Here is a 23,330-nt window from a genome sequence, read left to right on the forward strand (position 1 = left end):
GGCACTCTATTTTATATTTATTGTTACTTTATTGTCTGTCTCTGGAAGGAGAACTGCAAGATTCACTAAGGCAGGAGGATTTGGCTACTTTTTTTTTTGCCAGAACCTGGCTTAGTTCTGATACACAGTTGATGCTTCATAAGAATTTGCCAGAGGGCAGCCCGGGTGGCTCAGTGGTTTGCCCTGGTGGCTCAGTGGTTTAGCGGCGCCTTCAGCCCAGGGCGTGATCCTGGAGACCCGGGATCGAGTCCCACGTCGGACTCCCTGCATGGAGCCTGCTTCTCCCTCTGCCTGTGTCTCTGCCCCTCTCTCTCTCTCCCTCTCTGTGTCTCTCATGAATAAATAAATAAAATCTTAAAAAAAAAAATAATTTGCCAGAGACACGAAGGCAGGCAAGGCAGTCTTCCTAGAAAAAGTGGCAAAATTCTTATCTTCACAGTAAAAAAAAGAGAGTCTGTGAGTTTCCAGCGTTCCTGACAAGATGTGGAGCTTTGGGGGCCCTGAGCATCCTAAATTGTTCTAAGTGTTCCTCAGCCTCAGCCTGGTGACGTTTGGCCAGGTCACTTTTTATTGGGGGGCTGTCCTGTGCAGTTAGGATGTTTAGCAGCCCCCCACCCCTCTTATGCCCATTAGATTCCAGTACCATTCCCTTTCCTGACCCCTGCACAGATAAAGTGCCATCTCCAGTGTCCCCCCAGGCCACAGAATCACTGAGGCCGAAAAACCAAGGTTCTCAGTTACAACCAGGTCTCTCGGAGCTGCACCTTGCTAAATGGGCCAGATAAGCCACGTCGAGCGTCTGCATGCTGTGGCATTTCTGCTGTAATGAAATGGTTCTCTTTCCATATCCTTTCCCCAGTTATGCATCAATCACATTATAAAAAAAAAATCACATTATTAAGGAAGACAAAGGAAGGAAAATCAGCCGAATCACCATCACGTAGTGAAACACGTCTTTTCTTGGTGCAGTAATTCCTCAGATGTCAGCGTGAGGCATAGAATTAGAAATAATTAAAGCATATAAACAAACAAAGAGCTGTGACTAGCTGGCCCATGGCACAGCATAGGCACCAGCTGTCACTCGGGGGTGCCAAGAGGGAGTTTCTACAGGGGGAGAGACTGGCCCCCTCAAAGCCCCTTCTGTCCCCACGAGTCTGTCCATCTGTACCGCCAACCTTGACTGTGATATGGTGTGACAGGCTGCCTCTCTTTGTGCTCCTTCCAGGGACAGAGTAAGGGAGATCCTGCAGCCACTGGGACTCCATAAAGGGACCGAGGACCCAAAGGAGGGGGAAGTTCAAACAAGGCCATGAAGCTTTTTTCTCCCTCTTTACAACAAGGTTCAAGGAGGTGTTGGCACCCTTCTTTATTTTAATTTTATTTATTTTTAAAATATCTCATTCATTTATTCATGAGAGACACAGAGAGAGGCAGAAACACAGGCAGAGGGAGAAGCAGGCTCCCTGTGGGGAGCCCGATGAAGGACTCGATCCCAGGACCCTGGGATCACAACCTGAGCCAAAGGCAGATGCTCAGCCACTGAGCCACCCAGGTGCTCCAGCCCCCTTCTTTAATGTGTGATGGAGGATGTTGCAAGTAAAACGATTAGGACAGTATCGATGTATTGGACAAATGGGAAGACGTGAGAAGAAGGGCTTGTGTTTTCATTTTCAAACATGTAGTTGGAAAGAAATAATGAATTAAAATATCTGAATTATTAGATTCTCTTTCTACTCCTGATCCACAAATGGACAACAAATGTGTGTGCATGCACGTGTGTGCCTGTGTGCGTGTGTACGTGTGTGTGTGTGTGTAAGACACAGCCAGGCATGACTTTGATGAAACTTTCTTCATGAAAGAGGCTTAACCAAGAATTTTAGTAGTTGCTTATAAACGGATGCGTTACAAGGACTGGATCACCAGTCTTCTCTGCCGTACTAGAGACATGTATTTTAAACGGAAACTTCTATTTGGAACTATTTTTGCCTGGATTTCAGAAAGTATCTGTTTTGTTTTGTTTTTTTTTTTTTCCCATTTAAATGATCTACTCACCTTCCTTCCCTTAGCAACTAGTATCAGCGTGTTTGGATGAAAGTGGAGGATGAAAGCCATTTTGGGGGTGCTTACCCATCTTCCTCATTTCCTTTGGGATCCTGAGTAAGCAGTCAGTCAGCAGGGTCAGTGGGTTTCCATGGAAGAGAAGCTTGGCCCCATTATGGATTCATTTATCTGTTCCTCCCAGAACACAGGCTCCATGAGAGGCTGTGACTTTGTCTTGTTCACCAAGTAGCCACAAAGTGGGCAGTCTATAACCATTTGTTAACTAAACATGCGGATGTTTAAAAACAAAGTTTTGCCTACCTAATGCAAAGACAGTCTCCTTAACTAGCTACAGACAAAGCACAAGGGCCACATGGCTGTCTTAAGGTCCATCTGGACTTTACTCCAAATATGTTGGGTCCCTGAGACTGTCATTGTTTCCTTCTTTTGAGGTACCTTTGTTTGGATCTTTTCTCTTTTGGATCTCATGAGAAACGTGAAGGTGGTCAGTTCCTACAAATGTTGACCTTGTCCTGGTAGCACGGCTGCTGTCCGAGACAACCTGCCATGTAGGCTTCTTCGGACAGTTCAAGGGCTGAGTCCCTTGGGTCCCTTGTCCGTGGGATGGGGCCCCATCTTTCCCAGCATGTGTTTTTCCCGTTTCTCAGATCAGCATCGATTGACCCTCAGATCTCAGAGTTTTTATCATCCCAAAAGCTCTACAACCTGAAAGCTTGTCGTCATCCTTGTGAGCCAGCCCGGCCTGACATCCGGGTCTGGCATTGGCCCAGCCCTGGCACGTCTGGTGGTAGAGACTAGCAGGCTGCCTGGGCAGCTCTGAGCTGGAGGGGTCTGGGGAGTGAAGGTAGTGGGGGTGTTACAGTGACGCCACTGCTTCTTGTTTCAGGGTGCAGCAGAGGACCCCCCGACGGCCCTGGCACTGAACTTCGCCCCTGCGTTGACGAAGAAGTCTGACACTGAGGGTCCCAGGCTGCTCTTCCCTGAGAGTGAACTTTCCATCCGGATAGGTAGAGCTGGGCTTCTTTCAGGCAAGCTCCCTGCAGACCCTGGGCTGAGTTAGGCAGCATAGGCTTGGGCCTGGTGGCAGAGGAATGATGAGCGAAATGGCCAGTGTTCTGTCCTTCCAGATTACTTACCCCAGCATTGCACAGGGCTGAGCTGGTGTTCGGCCCCGTGCCTTCCTTTCCTGTTGTTCTCCAGACCACTGGCTTGCCACACGGGAGCTCACAGGGCCTTCTCTTTGTCTCCCAGGCATGGCCAAGTAGACAGGGACCCCTCAGATGGGCCTGGGCTGATTTGGGTTACAGCATCTGGCATTTGTCCCTCTGTCCCCCCATCTCCCAGTCTCAGGACAGGACTGCCCCTCCTTGCCTCCTCATCATCACTCGCTCACTCAGGGCATTTGGTGAATTTAAGGCCCACGTAGCACGAGGAGAGGTGGATGCCATTCTATCCCTTTGAATTTATCAAATTCCCATGCTGTAAAATGTGTGCCTCCCCTGCCTTCCCCACTTCTTCTGTAGACCACAGACTTGGAGACTAAAACCACAGAAAGGATGCTGGGAACGGGGTGCCTCCCCTCTTGCACAGAATTCTCTCCTGAATGAATCGGGGAGAAACAGACTGGCGACAGGTCTTTGCCTTAGTGATTCAAGGGGGAACAGTCCTTTCCTGTTTCCGGGAGGTATTTTAATTTGATCTTTTCACTGTGTGTAGGCTCAGGCAATCTCTAGGCCTCAGGGGGACTCAATGTACAGAAGTTATAGCGATGCCCGTTCTCGCCGATCTGTGTTCCGATGGGGTCCTGCACGAATTATTCGTGGAGTATCTTCCCCACTCGGGTTGATCCTCACTGCCTCTTACAACTTCCTGGGTGGGATGTTAACAGGAAGTGCCAACTCATCTAACATCAGCTCACGTAAAAGAGGGATAGCACAAAAATTCTGTGCCCTGTCTCCAATCCCATACACCATTCATACTCAAATCAAAGCGACTTGGGTGTTTTCTTCTGTTCCCCTTCTTTGGAGAGTTGGGAACTATCTGGAGACCAGGACAGGGTGCTGTCCTCTAGAAAGCTTTTCATTTTTCATGCCCAACCCTGGGAACACAGAGACAGAAGCTTCTAGCAACTCTTACTATGCTGGCACTCTTGCGTAGCCCTCTGAAGACTTTATATAAGTCCTCATTCTGAATCTTCTCTGGGATAAAAATTGGCCAGATTTTATTCTATCTCATTTTTTATCTTTAAGGCCACGTGATGGGGGTGAGGGTAAGGGTTCATAGCCTGTCAATCAAAAAGGGTAAACAGTGGCATTCCCCTTGATAGACCTTGTCCAGCGGGCCCATAAGAACCTAGGGCCAGGGGAGTTGGCTGTGCAGGAGAGCCTTCCGGGACTCTTGGATCTTCCTGGAAACCCAGGGTGAATCAGTGAAGGGAGGGAGGGCTATGTGGCAGGGAGATGAAGTCCCATCCTCTGCTCAGGAACACCAAGGCACAGCCCGTTACTGAGCTACCCTCGGTTGCTGTTGCTAAGTGGTCAGATGCAAAGGCAAAGATGCAAAGATGCAAAACCATCACAAAAATGGTTTGCTGAACCTCAGGGAGCCCGGCCATCTCCATGAAGGTCGCTCTCCTGCACACCTGGACACAGCTGTGGGTGTCAGGCAATTGGAGACTCTCAAGCTGATAATGGCTATTTGCTGACCGGCCGCATGCAGATCAAGCCCAAATATGCATTATTTGTGCCATCTGGATCTGCCCTTAAGCTGGCTGTAAATGGAGCAAGGAGATCAGCTTAATGAGTATTTAGTGAATAACATCAGCCTTTAAAAAATAATATTGGTGCTGCTGTTATAATGTTCCATAATTGGTTCAGTGAGAGGAAAAGCCAGAAAAGCCACAGTGTGGGAGAGAAGGTTCAGCTCTTCTGAGCGGTGGCAGCAGCCCCGCCGAGCTCGGGAAAGCATTTATGAGATACTTTCCTATTTATGTCTTGGTGCCAAATGTTTTACGAGATCAACTTTTCTCAAGGCTGGGGATATTTTGGGACTTAGCTGGACCAGAAGTTCTTTTAAAACCACCAATCTTTCTGTCTCTCTCTCTTTCACTCGATCCAGCTATTTATTTATCTCTCTCCAACAAATTTTCTTTTAATTAAAAAAGTAATAACACGGATTAAAAATAGAAAAGTTAATTTTTCTTCCAACTTCAAACCCAGGCTTGAAGTTATGGTCCAGGCTTCCATCTCAGGCACACACACAGTTTCTAGTTTCCTGTGTATCTGTTCTGAAATATTATGTTTATACGGTCATGCTTAGCCCATTGTTTCTTACCTCATGTTTTTCAGCGAGCAACCTGTTTTGGCCTTTGTTTCCCGGGATGCTCAGAGATTCATCCCTCTCTTGTTACTGGCCATGATCTTCCTTAATTAGTCCCCTCTTGATGGCGTTGTAGGTTGTTTCCGGTCATTTGCTTTTATAAAGAATGTAGCAGAGAGCCTTTTTGTAGGTATGTCCCTGTGGGCAATTAAATTGTTGAGTAATTTCTGGAAATTAGGCCAGAGGTTCCGTGCATCTGGGGTCCATGAATGGGCACCAAAGGGTTCATATATCTCATGCAATTTTATGCCAAATAATAACGTGTTTTTACAAGCCAATGGTCTATAACATCCATCACACTTCAGATTGGCTTCATGACCCCTGATGTTCATCTAGATCTTGGGGTGGTTCTTTTTTTTTGTGTGTGTGTGTGAACCTTCCCCATTCAGTTCGATTCTTTCTTTCTTTCTTTCTTTCTTTCTTTCTTTCTTTCTTTCTTTCTTTCTTTCTTTCTTTCTTTCTACTAGTAATCCCTCTAGGTTCAAGGACGGTAGTAAAAAAGTGAATCAGGCCATTTTTTTTTTTTTTTTTTTACTAATAGTTAACTACCCATTTCAGTCTGTTGTTTGTTCTGAGGGCAGATGTTGAAACTCTTTTTTTCAGGAGTGAGGTATTTTTTTCCATTGATCCATTAGCATTGGGCAGATGGAGAATTGTCTATAATTCTGCGTATCCGTGGAAGGAATGGGGGTAGGCATTATTTTCCGGTAAATAGGTGGATTTAATTTGGGAAATTATTTAGTTAGGAAGTGGCACCTGTTTATTGTCCATAAACTTTTCCAAAGCTTGTCGGAGAGGACTTGAGTCAGGAAAGCATAAGGTATAAGAAACTCTAGTTAGAAACAGATTTTTTTTCCTTAATGCCCTTTTCTTTTATAATAGGAGAACTTGCCTGGCAGGCATAAGTCTAACTAGATGGCTTGGCCAATTAGAAGCCATGTTTTGCAAAATGAAAGCGACACAGACCTAGCGGGTTATAGGTTTGCATGAGCTGCTATCACCAGCCCACCAGCAACATTTATTTGTTTGTATCTTAGTCTGAAATCTTGAATTCCTTCTTGATTATGCTACTGACTTGTTGGATAGTATCCTCCTGTGGAGACAGATCTGATCTTGGGAGAATTTGCCTCTTCTGACTGCAGGTTCCCAAGCACGGGACCCCCAGATCAGCACCTACTGGGCTCATCCCTTCAGAAGCAGGATGGAGTTCAGGTGTTCTCCGATACCCTTCTCTGTCTTCAGGATACCTTCATTTGTCCTCCAGGTTTCATACTGTCCTTTTTTTTTTTTTTTTTTTTTTATACTGTCCTCTTTTAACCTAGGACTCTCCCCTGTTTTCCCAGTTAAACATCCTGCCTTAGGCACCTCTGGGAACAGATTGGATGAAACTGCTGAGCCTGGAGGTACCCAGCAATCGACAGTGTTTTACTCCTGCTCAGGCGTTTGCATTTTAACTGGGGACAGTTTCCCTAGCGGGATGGTGAACCTCCTAGGTGGATTTTGACACTGTTTGGCCTTTGGCGGTTTTATATTTTTCGATAGGGGTGGGGTGCTAGGGGAGGGCACTGCAGGGAGAAATCCCTTCTCGGGAGACCGCTGCCGGTTCTGTCTAGAAGTCCATCCGCGTGTGTTCAACTCCTAATGGTCAGACTACCTCGGAACCGAAATTCCTTGCAGTAGCCTAATCCTAGGGAAGCAGAAAGGACTTAAAAAAAAAAAAAAAAATATATATATATATATATATATACACATATATATATATATATATATATTTGTTTACTTGAGAGAGAGATCTAGAGAGAGAGCACAAGTAGTGGGGAGGGGCAGAGGCAGAGGGAGCAGACTCCCCGCTGAGCAGGGAGCCCCATGCGGGACCCCATCTGAGGACCCTGGGATCATGACCTGAGCAGGAGGCAGATGCTCACCCACTGAGCCACCCAGGCGCCCAGAGAAGAACTTATTTAAACAGCTTCCAAGCTCCTGTGACAATCACTTCTTTCTTCTTCCATATATTCAACATCATCCTTGAAGGGGGATGCTCTTTCTGTCACCCATACTGAGGGTCAAATTTAGTAAACTTACATCTATCGGGCATCAGATATAGCTCCTAGGAGAAATTCTGAATGTTTCTTTGTAATCAGGTCTCTAACATAGTGTGTTAGGTTTGTCACGAGATGTATATGAGTAACTTTGACACTTTATCAGTAAGACCTCTAAAGATTAAAGAATCACTTCACAATTTTTAATGTAAATGTAATGTCTTGGTATGTGGTTTTAGCAACTAGACTCTTTCCCCTACCCACCAGCCTGTAACTGATTTGTTAAAGGACACTTTATAGATCTATTTATTTATTTTTAAGATTTTATTAATTCATGAGAGACAAACAGAGGCAGAGACAGAGGCAGAGGGAGAAGCAGGCTCCCTGCAGGGAGCCCAATGTGGAATTTGATCCCAGGACCCCGGGATCACACCCTGAGCCAAAGGCAGACCCCTCAACCACTGAGCCACCCAGGCGTCCCTAGGGAACGCTTTAAAGTCTTCTCCTGGGACAGCCTGGGTGGCTCAGCGGTTTAGTGTCTGCCTTCAGCCAGGGCATGATCCTGGAGTCCTGGGATTGAGTCCCATGTCAGGCTCCCTGCAGGGAGCCTGCTTCTCCCTCTGCCTCTGTCTCTGCCTCTCTCTCTCTCCTCTTGTGTATTCTCATGAATAAATAAATAAAATCTTAAAAAAAAATAAAGTCTTCTCCTGACCTGAGATTGTCTGGAGCCTGGAACATAGGCAGGTCCTGGCATTGCTACCTCCTTTCTGGACTAGGGCCTGTAACCTGGGTTTCTTCATTAAAAGGCTGGGAATGAACCAAACCTGCCAGCACGTGGCAACAGCACTGGAGCTATTAAAATGTGCCACATCTTAATGCAGGGAAATAGGAAAATATTTTGCAGAAGGAGGAAGAGCAAAGTGTTCAATAAAAATAATCACCGGGAGTGCTTTAGTATCGTGGACGTTGAATAAAAGAAGGAGGTAAAACATAAATACCCCCTTGGACAGGGCTCTGCGTGGGTGGTATGAGTGACAGTTAGCATGTCCCAGCTCCTGGAAACATTATTAGGTGCATACCTTTTACAGATTCTTGTGCTTCTGAAGAGCATTGTATTTCACCTGATGTTGAACACTACACTCAAGTGGCACTTTTCCTGCCCCTGTGCCTTTTCCTAAGCTAGGCAGTCATTTGGGGAGTGCATTTTCACAAGGCCTGGGCTTAGAGGCAGTTTGGCACTTGGTTAAATCTGCTCCGGCTGCCATAACAAAATTGCACAGATCGGGGGTGGCTTAAACAGCAGAAACCTACTTCCTCCCAGTTCTGGAGACTGGAAGTCTGAGGTCAAGATGTCGCCTGGGCTGGTTTCCTCTGAGGCCCCTCTCCTTGGTTTGTAGGTGATCATTTTCTCCCTGGGCCCTCACGTGGTCTCCCTGCTGTGTGTGCCCGCAGTGTCCTTATCTCTCCTTGCCAGTCGGATTGGATTAGGGACCCACCCTAGTGACCTCATTTTAACCTAATTACTTCTTGAAAGATCCTGTCTCCAAACACAATTACATTCTGGGATACAGGGATTAAGGCTTCAACACAGGAGTTAAGGGGCACATGACTCAGCCCATAGCAGCACTTGGCAACTTTGAAAAAGTCATCTTCCCGTGGCCAGTAATCAGCCTAAAGGAATACCAGGTAGCAAGAGAACAGGGTTCTCCTTTTTTTTTTTTTTAAAGATTTTATTTATTTATTCATGAGACACACACACACACACACACACACACACAGAGAGAGAGAGAGAGAGGCAGAGACACAGGCAGAGGGAGAAGCAGGCTCCATGCAGGGAGCCCGATGCGGGACTCAATCCCAGGACCCCAGGATCACCACCTGAGCTGAAGGGAGACAATCACTGAGCCACCCAGGTTCCCCCTTATTTCTGTCTTTTAGGTCCTCTCACTATATTTCTGTCTCCTAGTCTGTTAGACTCGAAGCCGATGCGCTGGGGCCACAGAGAAAGTGGTACGGAAGAGGGCTGAATAAGGGTGAAAACAGCACCAAGAAAGTAAGCCAGGTGATCTGAGGTCTGATGTAAGGCTGTGGGCAGGTGTGCCGTCGGTGCTAGTGAAATTAAAGGGGCGGGAAAAAGCTAGCCAGCCCGGGAGATGATGGGCTTACGTAACTTTGGGGGAGATCCATAGGAATGCACAAGTGAACGGGTAGACGTGCTGTCCTGATGGTATTCGCTTGCTAGGCCCGCCGTTAATGCCGTACTGCAAACTGGTGGCTTCAAACCACAGAAATTCCTACTCTCACAGATCCGGAGGCTAGAAGTCTGAAATTAGTGTCAGTAGTGCCACACTCTCTCTAAAGGCTCTGATAGCTTCTGGAGACTCTGGCGTTCCTTGGCTTGTGGCTGCATCCCGCCTCCTCAACCCCCAGCCCCTGCCGCTATAGGTACATGGCCTTGTCCTTGTGTATCTGTGTCCAAATCCCCCCTCTCCTCTCTCCTGTAAAGACCCCGGTTGTTGGATTGAGGACCCACCCTAATCTAGTATGACCACCTCTTAACTAATTACATCCACAACTCCGTCTCTAAGTGAGGTCACATTCTGAGGTCCTGGGTGGACGAGGAATTTTGGGAGGATGCTTTTTTAACCCAGGATGCTGACCAGTCCCCTCCTCTGATCATTCCATGACTAGGCTCCGGGAACTTGGTTAGTCTTGGAGGGGCTTGTTTGTCACACACGAGCGAGGGAGAGAAGAGAAAAGGAGAGGAGACAAGAAGAGCTAATCCTAGCAGTAATAAAAATCCATTTAATTCATCAGGGGCCTGTACAGCAGCTGCCAGGGCTCTTTATTTGAAATATTCATTAAGTGTCTACTGAGGAGTTAGGGATACTGTCTCCTTATGCAAAATTTAACATTTGCTGGGGTAGCAGGTTCTATCATATTTATAAGAGTTCTGACACATTCATTTCAGCGCATAAGTCCATTAAACTGGGAAATGTGTTTTTAATGTGCTTTTAGGAAACAGCAGACAAGTGGCTTGGGCAGTGCCAGCCCCGTTAGGATACTCCTACCCAGAGATGGAGGGGGCTGCTGCCAAAGCCACGCAACCTGGGCTCCCTTCATATCGTCGTGTTTTGTTTTTCAGAGGAGACTCTTTGCAGAAGCCCCTTCAGTTGGAGAATCACAGTGTTGACACTTTTGTTTCAAGTATGTAAGATCCTAAGGAGTCCCTTCGACGTATTCACTCCATTGTTGGTTTCTTTATCTCCTCCCTTGGCCTGCTATCATAAGTGCCTAAGAAAGAAGGGGAGGTAGTGGTGAGCCCACAGAACTGGGACATGACACTCCCTGAGACAAGCACTCATAGAGGATATAGGGGCTGATGGAGAGCATGCGGAGTGGAGTTTGAATCCACATAGTCAACACCAATGACTCTAGATCGGGGATGGGGTCAGTGCAGTCTTGCCTTACAGAGAAGAAGTCTGTGATGAGCTCCATTTCACCCAGGTGTTAGCACATGCATGCATGGGGTCTCTTTGGCTTCCTATGTCTTCTTCAGGTTGTGCACATTACAGTATTTTGTTCTCCTTTCTTCTCTCTAGTGCATTTCCCCTCCTAGGGCTGGAGAAAGGAAATAGCTCCAAGTGTCTTAAAACTAAATCAGTTGTCTCAATGAAACATGATTTTAAGCGTTTTAGCATTTTGGAGCTGGAGCTATTAAGGGATGTGCCAATGACTTCCAGCTGATCATCCTAGACAGAACTAACTCTCAGGACTCCTCGACTCCGTGATTATACCAAACTAATCATCAGCTGGTAGGGGAGGCAGAGGTGTTCACTGGAAATGGCGGGAGAGGATGCAGAAGATGTCTCTTGCAACTCTTAGATACAGTGGGTCAGAAGTCTGTCGTCTTTGCCATCAGATCGAGCTCCCCTGGTGATTTCACAGCACCGATCCTCAGCAACCCTTGGTCAGGTTTGCTCAAGTCAACCATAGTAAATATTGATTATGTTCTTTCCCATAAGGATACTCCCGTTGTACATATAAAAACAATCAGGAGACATGGAGCCCTCAGGGAGATTCAAATCTTGGAAAACAAATGGGCCATTTTATAGGGTTTAATGAAACATACGGAAGCTTCTGACAGTTCCATAAGTGGGTGTTGAGGATGTCCTGGGTGCTCCCACACGGAGCCCTTCATTTTGAATTATTTATTTACTTTTAGATGAGGAGTGGGGTACAGTATGAGGTTCAGCTTTTTCCATATGGACATTCAATTGTTGCAGCACTGTGTATTGGAAAGACTGACCTTTCTCTATTGAATTGACTTTATGCTTTTGTAAAAAATTAATTGTATTTGTATGGGTCTATTTTTGGACTCTAGATTAGATTTCTGCTTCTTTAGTTTAAATGCCTATCCTTTTACCAATATCACACTCTCTTAATTATAGTAGCTTCATCATACGTCTCAAAATCAGATATTATTTGTCCTCCCATTTTGTTCTTTTTCTAAGTTGTTTTGGTTATGCCAGTTCCTTTGCCTTTATATACCAATTTTAGAATCCGTTTATTAAAATTTACCAAAAGATCCTGATTAGCTTTTGGGTGGGATTGCATTTACTCTATAATTCAATTTGGATAAAATTGACATCTTTATATTAGTCTTCTATTTCATGAACATGGTATATTTTTCCATTTATTTAAGTGGTCTTGGGTTTCTTTTATCAGCATTTTGTGGTTTGCAGCATATATAGCCTACACATATTTGGTTAGATTTATACCTGAGTATTTCCTTTCATGGTGCTATTGTAAATGCTATTGTATTTTAAATTTTGACTTCTAATTGTTTATCATTATTTTACAGAAATATAATTGCTTTTTGTGTGTTTGTGCGTTAGTCTTCTTCCTGCAACCTGGCTAAGCTCATTTTTTTAGCCCTAAGAGGTTTTTTTGTAGATTCCTTGGGATTTTCTGTGTCCTGTCTATGAATAGTGACCACTTTATTACTTCCAACCTGTATGACTTTTATTTTTTTTCTTGTCTTATTTGCACTGGCTAAGACTTCTAGTACATTATTGAATAGGAGTGATGAGAGTAGACCTTCTTGCCTAATTTTAAGGAGAAAGCATTCAGTCTTTCACTATTAGGTATGGTGTTGTCTATAAGGTTTTTTTAAAAATTTAATTAATTTATTCATGAGAGACACAGAGAGAGAGAGACAGAGAGAGACACAGGCAGATGGAGAAGCAGGCTCCATGCAGGGAGCCTGATGTGGGACTCGATCCCAGGTCTCCAGGACCATGACCTGGGCCTAAGGTGGCGATAAACCGCTGAGCCACCTGGGCTGCCCTATCTATAAGTTTATGGTAAATGAAAGGCATTACAGATCTGAAAAGGCACCAGGTTCCTAAGAGATGTCACAATACAGAAATGATATGGAATTGGGATGGGCCAGAAAATAGGTTCTACAGTGGGACTGGGTTTGAATTCTGGCTCTACCCTTTAGAAGTAGACATTGGGCAACCTTCATAACCTTTTTCTCCTTCAGTTTCTCTCTCCAGAATCGGAGTAACAGTAATTACCTCATGGAGCTGTTGTGAAGTGAGGTGAGAATGATATGTGTAAAATGCTTAGAATAGTGCTTAGTGGGGCACCTAGATGACTTAGTGGCTGGGCATCTGCCTTTGGCTCAAGTCATGATCCTGGGGTCCTGGGATCGAGTCCTGCATCAGGCTACCTGTGGGGAGTCTGCTTCTCCCTCTGCCTATGTCTCTGCCTCTCTGTCTCTGTGTGTCTCATGAATAAATAAAACTTTTTTTTTTTTTTAAAGAATAGTGCTTAATGCTTTGTAAGCCCTCAGTGAATATTAGTCATCATTATTCTATAAGGATAGCTACACCAGTGGCCCAAGAGCTCAGGGTGGCTGCATGTGGGATTTTTTTTCCCCCCAGATTGTGGGGATTTTGCTGCCCATATTAAAAAGTACAGAAAGCTTTTGGGTTAGCAAATGGATTCTCCAATCATTGAGCACATTCGGGTCTATAATACTCACAGGGTGCTCAGACAGATGTACAGAATTTACATTTGGGCCAGCTCAGGGTTGGAGTGGCCGTACTAGAAAAGAACAGATTACCCCTAAGCTGGAAGAGGAGGTTTCTCAGAGGAAAAGGAAATCCCTAAAGACATTAAAGAAACGTAGATGTGTGGTTAAGAAAAAATATACCATAAGATAGATGTGAAAAAATTATAGAGAACCAGGAGGTAAGGAGGAGAGAATGTGTGTGTGTGTATGTGTTTGTGTAAGAGCAAGGACGTAGAGGAGTCTGGGGCTGTGGTAGTCACCTGGGCTCATGGTTCATTAGCTTTGCTCATCTTCCCTTTTTCTCTGTTCAGGAGATAGAACAATGTTTTAGCTCAGAGAAGGAAAGTTGAAATGGTAAGCACAAGAATTGTGCAGGGGGCTGAGCTGCCTGTCACTGGAAGGATTCAAGTACAGGCTAGGTAGGCTAGGTGGTCAGGGAAGTTCCAGAGGGGCTTCCTGTGCAGTGTGGTGGAAGTTTGGGTTTGAGTAACTTGCTGAGACCCCCCCTTCCTGCTCCAAGATGCCTTGTCTCTGAGCCTACCAAGGGCATCTGGGGGAAGGGTCTCCTCTGCCTGTCAGGCTCCTTGAGCCTGAAAGCCTGGGGCAGCAGCTTCTGGCCTGAGATCCTGGAGTTTGGAGTTTGCGAGTGAGAGCCCTGGCACAGGCCACTAGGTAGTCTCACAGGTTAGCAGGGGCAGCATCGGTGTGGCCTTCGGGGGCTGCAGGTGCCTTCTTGGGGCTCAGCTACGGGGCCTGAGCTTTCTGCTCGGTGTTGCCATGGTAACTTCTCTCCTCCTTTTCTGCAGGCCAGCGGTACCTCTGAGCCTGCTTAACAGACGGCTCCCCTTGGCTGGTTTCATCTCTGCTCCTCTCTTCTCTCCTGGTTTCTCTCACTCACTTCTTCAGATCTCATCCTTGGAACTTCTCTTTTTTGTGGCCACACCCCTCCTCATCTCCTCTGTCCCCTCTCTTTCTCCCTCTTTCTCTTAGGCCAGCCCCCCACCCCCCACTTGTTCTCAGTATGGGCAGCCCTTGGAGAGTCTTCTCGGGCTCTGCAGGCCGAGTGTGGCCATTCCTGGGAGGCGCAGCAGTTGGAAAAGCTCTTCAGAGGCTCTCTGTTCCCTCTGTGTCTGGAGATCCACGTGGGCAGATTCCACCCACCTCTCTTCCTGGAGAATGAGGTCTGGGTGAGGTTCTCCCCCAGGCCTTTGCTTTGGGTTGGCTTGGCGGAGAGGAAGCCCATTAACTTGCAGTGCTAATTAAACTCATGCAAGCGATCTGTCGTCAGGGTCCCTGCCATACATTTGGGGTGGAGCCTTGGGAGTCTAGACACCCTGGAGGTTTATTATGGAACACAAGCCTCTCCTGGAAGTCATCCTTCTTAGTGGCTGTCTCCACGACAATGCTTCAACCCGCCCATCATCCAGCCCTACTTGATTAGAGTTATTAACCACTTAGTGTCTAAATGGGCCTGCTTCTTGTATGTCTGCCACAGCCAGGGGATAAAGCTTTGCAATATTAATTTCCTTTTCCAGCAGGGTCTTATGATCCAACACTACTCAACCCAAGGAGTCTAATTGTACTACGCTTCTCCCCTCTGCATGGGCATGAGGGTAGACCCCATGTCGGCCCCTAACGGGATCCTATTAGCTGACCTAGTCTTCAGAGCCAGTCTTGCTAGTGATTGGATCACAGGGTCCTTCCGCTCAGCCAGGTCTGGGTGCAGGGAGTGAGGCCTTTGGGGGGGGGGGGGCGCGCAGTGTTTAACAACAAAGGGAGACAACGGGAAAGGCTACGACCAGAACTGGATTGAAACGACTCTCCCAGAACTAATGAGCCGCTCCTGGCTTCCCCATGGGCCTGCTAATGGGAAGTCCTGGGGCTCCATAAGCTTGTTTAAAATTCCAAATGCCGAAGGCTGCATAGAGGCAGGCTTTGATCACGGGACTTGACCAGCAGGACAGGATGTTTTAACCGCCGACCTGTACTCTGAAAGTGTGGCGAGGAGAGCTGTGGCCCAGGGCTGCGGGGACTGTGCTTTCCCTCCCGCCCTCATTCCCCTTTTAAGTTGGGTGTGCAAAAGTCAGAGACATTTCAATATCCTACCTCCCTGGGCACGTGGAAGCAAACAGGCACACCACCTCGCCGGGGCAGGGACTCCAGAGCACCGCACGTTATACGCAGAGATGTGTCTTATCTTCACAGCACAATGTCTTCCCTGAACCAATTGGTGATTATTTTCTTTGATCTGTAGGGAGCTTAACAGAAACAAAATCCACAGTTTCCAAGGGTTTCAAGACCCCTGGGGACACCAGCAGAGGGCTCCGGAGAGGAGGCGAGTCATCTGCCGTGACCAGCAAAGGGGCCCGATACCAATTTCCCTCCTCTGAAGAAAGAGAGATGTACCGTTATTTATCTTTTTTTTTTTTAAAAAAAGATTTTATTTATTTATTTGACAGAGAGAGAGGGAAAAAGAGAGCACAAACAGGGGGAGTGGCAGGCAGAAGGAGAGGGACCTGAGAGATGCTTAAGCGATTGAGCCACGCAGGTGCCCCACAGAGATCTGCCTTAAGATGTTACCAAAAAAAAAAAAACAACAAAAAAACAAAAAAACAAAAAAACAAAAAAAGCCCAACAACCTTAAGATGTAAAATTTCAGTATTTGAAAAATTTTAAGTGAAATAGAAATGTTGGCTCAAAATCAGGTAAGAGTTCTTCTAAGGTTTCCATGATGTCTTTGTCCTCTGAAATTGCTACTTACCTCTTACTTATTTGGTCCCTCACATGATGACCCCACCCCCACCCCAACCCATCATCCTTAGGACATCTGTCTTGACTGTTTTGTAGGGAGGAAACAGGAAACCCCCTGAGCACCTCATGAAAACCATACACTGTTGGGTTATTTGCACTTGGGGGCGGGATGGTTCTTTTTTTTTGGAGGGGGGATGATTTTTTGAGGTACCACATTATATGTTGCTTCGTACCCCCTAAATCCCTGGAGTATGAAAGGTAACAAACTGTTCACTGGATGCATACTAACATGCTTGTGGACAGGGGAACATGACTGCAGTATGGAGTTGGCATTCCCACTAGTCCTTGTCAATGATTGCTCACTTATGAAATATGTGTGCTACTTTCTATAAGCTTTAAAATCACCAGAGTTTTATTTGTTTTGTTTTTTTCAAAACAGAAACCGTGTTTCTGAAACTCACAGGCTGCCTTCCATTCTACTTAACATCAGGAACATCCTCTTTAGAATATGTGTTGAGACGTGTATACATAAGAACATGGCGATAGACTTGGAAACGTTTCTGTGAACACTGGTTCACATCAAGGGTTGGAGCACTAGATATTGTCACCTGCAGGAAGCTTGGCACTCAGGGCTCTCTCGATGTTGGGTGCTGTTCAAATTAGGATAAATGGTCCCTTCCACCCAGCAACTCATATGCCAGTTCACATGGGGCATCTGTTTGCTACCATTAGACTTTGAGGCTGCTCTTCACCTCAGCCTGGTCCACAGGTGCCCCCTGAAGAGCTGAGTCAGGAGCAAAGAGAGCCACTAGGGCCCACTTGCCCCTGGGCTCCATTTTGAGGTGCTCTGTAACCCCCCTTTGAGTCAAAAGTAACAAGTGATTAAAAAGTAATGAGACTGGTATGTGAACAAACACTACAGAACTGCTCTGAACAAGTGAGTTTGGACCCCTTGGAAATGATCAATTTGGGATGATGGCATTATGACAAAGACTTCTGGAAGTTTCTTAGGGGCTTCTCTGGGTTGATTTACAATCCGGAGTTCAAAAAACAAAACAAAACACCAGTTTATTTTTGTTGTGACTGGGCACGATTTTAACAAAAGAGGCATTCTCCAAACATTTTTCTTCCCCCAAAACATTTAAAATAATTATCCCAAAGCCAGAAGGGCTTGTACTTATTCATCCCTGCTGCTCTACAGGGCTTCCCAAGGCACAGCTGTTCCCTCGTGTTGGGTTTTCAGGACATTTTCTCATGTCTGTTTGGCCTTTGTGGCTTTAGCTGGCCTTCTCCTGGTCTCTGGAGTTGTTGAGGTTGGTGAGAAGAGAGATGAAGACAAGCTCGAGATATATATATATATATATATATATATTTTTGATCCAAAAATGACTTGGTAAAAAAAAAAATCATGGTTTGAATTCTTGTTTTCAATGTTATTAAGTTTCACTGCTAGATGACTCACAAAGATGAAGGCATTTGCTCAAAATTTGAAGAAGCATTTATATAGAGCCAATTGTGCTCTAGTCTCCTTCCCAGGAAAGATGAAGATTTAAAGGCCTGAAGGCCCACATGTGACTCCAGGCATATTCCTCGCAGTAGATTATGTACTGCCAAGACTTTTAGCATTGGCTTCATTTATCTGAGTGCCATAGGCTGTAGGAGTCAGCTTTGCCTTGTGCCAAGCAACTCTCTAATCTCAGAGGCTTACAACCACAAAAGTGTATTTTGCTTTCAGGTTATATGCAGGCTGCAGGTTGGCTGTGTCTCTGATCCACCTGTCTTCCCCTCCTGGGTCTCAGCTGAGGAAGTATCCCCTATTGGGACATGGCCAGGGTCATGGTGGAGGGGAAGAATAAGAGACCTGGTGGAAACAAGGCATGCCTTGTAAGAATTCTGCACAGGTATGGTGTCATCTCCACTCACATTCTGTGGCCCAACAGATCATATGGCAACACCCATCCTTGTGCAGGGAGGTGAACTTGACATTTAGGGAGACACTGCAAGTCCAGGTGGGAATGTAAAAATTCTCCATAGGGGAGAGAGGATGAATAACTGTGTAGGTGATACAGTTTGCTACAGTCTTCCTTCTTGGTTGAAAACACTTCTGTTCCTTCCATACACAAATTCAGTATCCACCCAATGAAAGATACCTCAAAATTCTTATCCAGTCATGGAATCAGGTGTGAATTTCAGGATCTAATGGTAACTTTCATGCTCTCCCTCAGATCTGGATTTAGTTGTTGATCTGAGACCCACTGACGAAAAAAAGTTTCCTATCCACATGGATAAAGGATAAAGCCTTCCATTTGGAAGAAGGAAGAATGGCAGCCATGTAGCTATCACTGATACATATCAACTCTGAAATCCTATTGGAGGGTGTGGGGGTTCCCTACCTAGAGCATGAGGAATGTTCTTTGAGTGGATCCATTTCTGGTGACCCCAGGAAGCTCTATTGTTTCCAATGGCTCTGGACTTCTCACTTTGGGAGATCCTTCCTTCTTGATGATTTCCTTTGGACACATCTGAAAAAATAGTAGAGCATGTCCCTTCCTTGGGGACTCAGCAGCTTTCTCTGCCTGCTTCTTGCCTGTAGAAATTTGGGACCCCTAAAGTTATTTTTAGGTGTCCAGTGGTCACAGTTTCTTTTATGCCAAGGTGGTGTCTCTTTTGGTAGTATAACTCATCTAGGTCATTTTTCGGTTTTTATTTTCAGTTGATTTCAGTTATTCCACAGGCCAACAGCCACACCCCCATTCCTTTTGGAGATGTTCTTTTCTAGACACACCTCTCTCTCTCTCTTGATTTAATTATAGGCACTTTGATCTCATCAGGTTTTGGTAACATTGTCACTAATCACTCTTCCTGTAGACATTTCGTTTGTCCGGGTATAAAAGGATTTGCCAGGGGGGAGGGAGGGTTTGCGGGGGTGGGGAGGTGGGGGGGTGGGGGGGTTGTATTTTAATACTAAGATCCATTTAGAGGTCTTAATATGCCCTTGGCTTTGTGTGTGACCTGAGGCTAGATCTTAGTCATCTTTCCTTCAGAGAGTGTTTTTCTTTCTTTTTTTCTTTATTGACAGGAGATGAGAAACAGTTGCAGCTTCCAACCTTTGAAGTTCCAAATTTTCTAGATTTCCTCTTCTTCTCTCAACCATGCTGGAAATGAGCTAATACTTTCCTGAGCTCTTCTCTTTCTTGTAGCACTTTGTCAAGTGCAAAATGACTAAGTCACATTTGTAGTGTGCTGTTTTGTGACCTTTTCACCCAAAGCCACACAATCAGCCTTGCTGGAGCAACATACGTGTCAGTGGCTCCCAGATGTGTGTAGGCTGCAGTCTGGGTGTGGTTCTGCTCTGCATGAATTCTTATTCAGAGACTTAGGTTCCAGGAGTAGCCCCTGTTGGTCACACGTGGTGATCCCTCATACACCTGTTTGAATACTGTGACCTTCACATGCACCCAAGTTCCATTGGCCCAAGCAGCTCACATGCCCAGCCCTGACAGTGGGGGAGGAAGGGAAGTGGAGGCAGCCTGTTGCCCCACATGCCACCTGACACTGAGCGGGGATATATCTAATTCTCCCATGGCAAAGGGTGGGGGGATTGAATAACTGTGAATAAAAATTAGAATCTATGGCCAGCCTATTCAGTGTTCTATATAAAATGAGAGGAAAGAGCTGAATGATGATTCCAGAGCTTGAAAAAGTCATACCCATCTCACCAAATAAGCCAAATTTGGGAGAGCAGGGAGTTTGGTAGTTTCCTTGGAGAGATTTCTTTCAGGTTACCTCCTGGTGGTGGTTTTACTCATGGAGTTCCTAAAAACTGTTTGAGGGAGTGGCAGCATATTAATGTTTGTGAAGATACCCAGTGCAATGGGTGTTTTTTTTTCTCAAGACCTCTCTCTTTGGGGCGCCAGGGTGGCTCAGTTGGTTGGGTGGCAGGCTCTTGGTTTCAGCTTAGGTTACAATCTCCGAATCCTGGAATTGAGCCCTGCATAAGGCTTCTCTGCGGGGAGTCTGTTTAGGAATTCTCTCCCTCTCCCTCTGCCCCTCCCCTTGCTGTGCCTGTGCACTCTCTCTGAAATCAATCAATAAATTTTTTTTTTAGAAGACCTCTCTCCCCTCACCTTTTTAGAGTATACTGCCCCACCTGACTTCCCAAGACTTTCTTTTTTGTTAATCCTTTGATCATAGGGATGTGTTTTAAGATTGACAAGGAACCATGCACCTTTTGTTTCTAAATCCCACTTTCAGCACAGAGCACTATGTGTTCTGGATCATTAAATCCACTTAAATGCTTATTTGGTGAAGTGAGAGGAGGCTATAAAGTTGATGGGAAAGTGATAGTCCTTAGAATAATAAATATGAAACTCCACTCTGGGCATTTGAAAGTTTGTTTGAAGCATTGCTCCTGATGCAAGCCCGATGCTTCTGCAGTCATTTGAGACCCGAATAATTACTTCTCTGTGTCGCCCAGCACCATCAATTGTGGGAGGTTCTTGTCCTGCACATCGTTGTTAGATCTGCAGAAGTGGAGACATATCTCTGTTGGGAGGTAGCATGCCAGTGTGGGAGGCTTTCAGACCCAGATTTGAATTCTTGGAATTCTGGCTGTGTCTTCACTTCTAAGATAGGAATAATAGTATTTGTTGCATTGGGACTTAGGTGAAATATGTAAAGGGACTAGCACCATGCTTGACAGACACCATAGCTTACCGATTCAAAGACTCACTCTTTTTTTTTTTTTAGCATCTCTGAAATTAGTTCTTTGTCTTACATGACCAATGGCATGTCATAGTGGGATTGACCTACTGTACTGAGGTGCATCGAGGTGCAGAGGGGATAGGCAGCCTCCTGGGAGAGCACGTGCTTGGTACGCAAGGACCCAAGAAGACGGCCTCAGTGGCCAGGTGAAGATGGGCTCTTGGGGTCTGTCCCTTGAACTTGGCTCCTGGTCCAGTTCGAACTGTTGCATTCCTGCCCGAGTACTAAGGCGCCAGAGAAGATGTGAGGAGACATGTGAGATGGGCATGACATCCTGAGAAGTAGCTGTGGCTCCTGGCTGACCTGCTGCTGCGGGGACAGCTGGATGCAACCTACCTCTTGCACAGGAGGCCCACACAGGAGGACTGGGAAGGAAAAGGAGGGACGGGACCTCTGTGCACCTCCTGGGGCTGGCCTGGGGACTACCAGAGACACCTGCACGAGCCTGGAGGTGCGCCTTAGCCAGCGGCATGGCAAGAGTTAGTGACATCGTGTGGTTATGTTTATATTTAAGGTGATCAAATAGTGTTTTAAGTCCCGTTTTCCCTTTCTTGTACAAGGTTTCAAGTGTGTGCACACGCACGCACCTGTTTCACAACTGCCAGTGTAACTTACACATGTCCTGTTTTGGCGATGAATTGTAGTATTGAGATTAATGGAGCATTCAAACACAGTTAACTTCAGTGCTCACTAATTGAGCAGAAATTCCTATTGTTCCAAAAGATGCAGTGGCTCCCACACGTGATCCCCTTTTGAAAAACAAAAAGCCAGATCTTTGGGTATGCGAATATTCCTGGGTAAGGCCAGACATGTGCCTGCTGCACTAGACTTCAGCATATGGTTGTGTGGGTGTAGGTGGCTGGTTTATGTTTGTACAAGGAGACAGTGGAGGTTTCTGAAAAATGTCTGCTTTGCAGACCAGAAAAAAAAAAAAAAAAAAAAAGAATTCAGGGCATTTTAGTTTTAAAATAGTCACAAAGGGGGGTGCCTGGGTAGCTCAGTTGGTTAAGCATCTGACTCTTGATCTCAGCTCAGGTCTTGATCTCAGGGTTGTAAGGTCAAGGCCCGAATTGGAGCGTAGAGCCTATTTAAAAAACAACACCCCCCCCCCCCCAAAATAGTCACAAAGGTGTGAATAGGAGCTGCTAAGGTGTGAGCAGTTCCAGGCTGCTGGTGCTCAGGACCATCTGGGACCCTGGTATGTGGCTGCTTATCAGACTGGCTCAGCTCTTGTCGCCTGGTAGGATTAGCAAGGTGCTGGCAGGTGAGTTAGTTGTGAGGTGACATGGAATGGGCTGAGGTGATGGTGGCTGAAAAAAGGCTAATGTGGGCTGCGGTGGAATGGGGTGCCTCATTTATACTGGTGGGCTTTTAATTTATGGAAGTGCCTGAGTGATGACACTCTATGCCTTCCTCCTTCCCAGAACCAAGCTTTTCTTCTCGGCATATGAGGCCCTGTGTGGTCTGGGGTCTAAGCTACCTGTCTAGCCTCAGCTTACACCCTCTCCCCTCCACTCACTTTGCTCCAGCCATATTGGCCTTTCTTTTCTGCACTATGCTTGTTCCTGCCACAGGACCTTTGCATGTGCTGTGCCCTCTGCTTAGAATGTCTCTCCCACTGCCGCTCTCACGGCTGGCTCCTCTTCTTCTTCACGTGCCATCTCTCTACATTAACCTGTTTCTTTCTCAGTACCTATTCTCTTGAAACAACATTGGTTATTTATTTACTGGCTTTCTGTCCACTTCCCCTATTAGAATGTTCCCTGAGGGTGAGGGGCCTGTCTGTGCACCTTTTATTTTTTTATGTCACATCGTGGGGCCTGGAGTGCTGCTTGACACATAGTGGTACTCAGGGAATTTTTGTTCAGTGACTGAGTGTAGGACCCAAAGACCACTCTCCTTTATTCTCTGTCTTTTCTGTACAATATCTAATACGATATCAGTTCTTCCCGGAACACAACAAGTCACAGGGGTGCGAGGTGGTGACGGAGAACACGGGATGTTTACGAGCGGAATGTTTCAGTGGTGAGGTTTTGAAAAACTGCTTAATTTCCGAATCTAGATGGTGGGGAGGCGATACTCTATTTTGCAGGTGTGGGGAAGATCTATTCCTAATGGTGTAATTATTCTGTTACCTATTTAATAAATGGGTTTGAATGGGTGTTGAGCAAGAGAGAACAATCTGTATCAGGTCGCAACTAAAAGTCCCGCAGAGACGTAGTGGGAGGTGTGGTGCTGTGGCAGGTGGGATGCAG

General features: G+C 46.0%; 1 protein-coding gene across 9 annotated transcripts in view; it reads left to right on the top strand.

The window, feature by feature from the left end:
- The window catches only part of SLC39A11 (solute carrier family 39 member 11), a 406,549-nt gene that overhangs the window by 178,206 nt on the left and 205,013 nt on the right, over positions 1-23,330 (top strand). For 7 of the 9 annotated variants that reach the window (XM_049113948.1, XM_049113945.1, XM_049113946.1 and 4 more), the window contains one exon: positions 2,948-3,089. In XM_049113948.1, coding sequence (XP_048969905.1) covers positions 2,948-3,089 — 142 coding nt within the window. The remainder of the gene's footprint in view (positions 1-2,947; positions 3,090-23,330) is intronic. The other 2 variants (XM_049113949.1, XM_025467863.3) reach the window with 1 other exon arrangement.

This window comes from Canis lupus, chromosome 9 (assembly GCF_003254725.2).
Source record: "Canis lupus dingo isolate Sandy chromosome 9, ASM325472v2, whole genome shotgun sequence".
In the NCBI taxonomy this organism is placed as follows: Eukaryota; Metazoa; Chordata; class Mammalia; order Carnivora; family Canidae; genus Canis; species Canis lupus.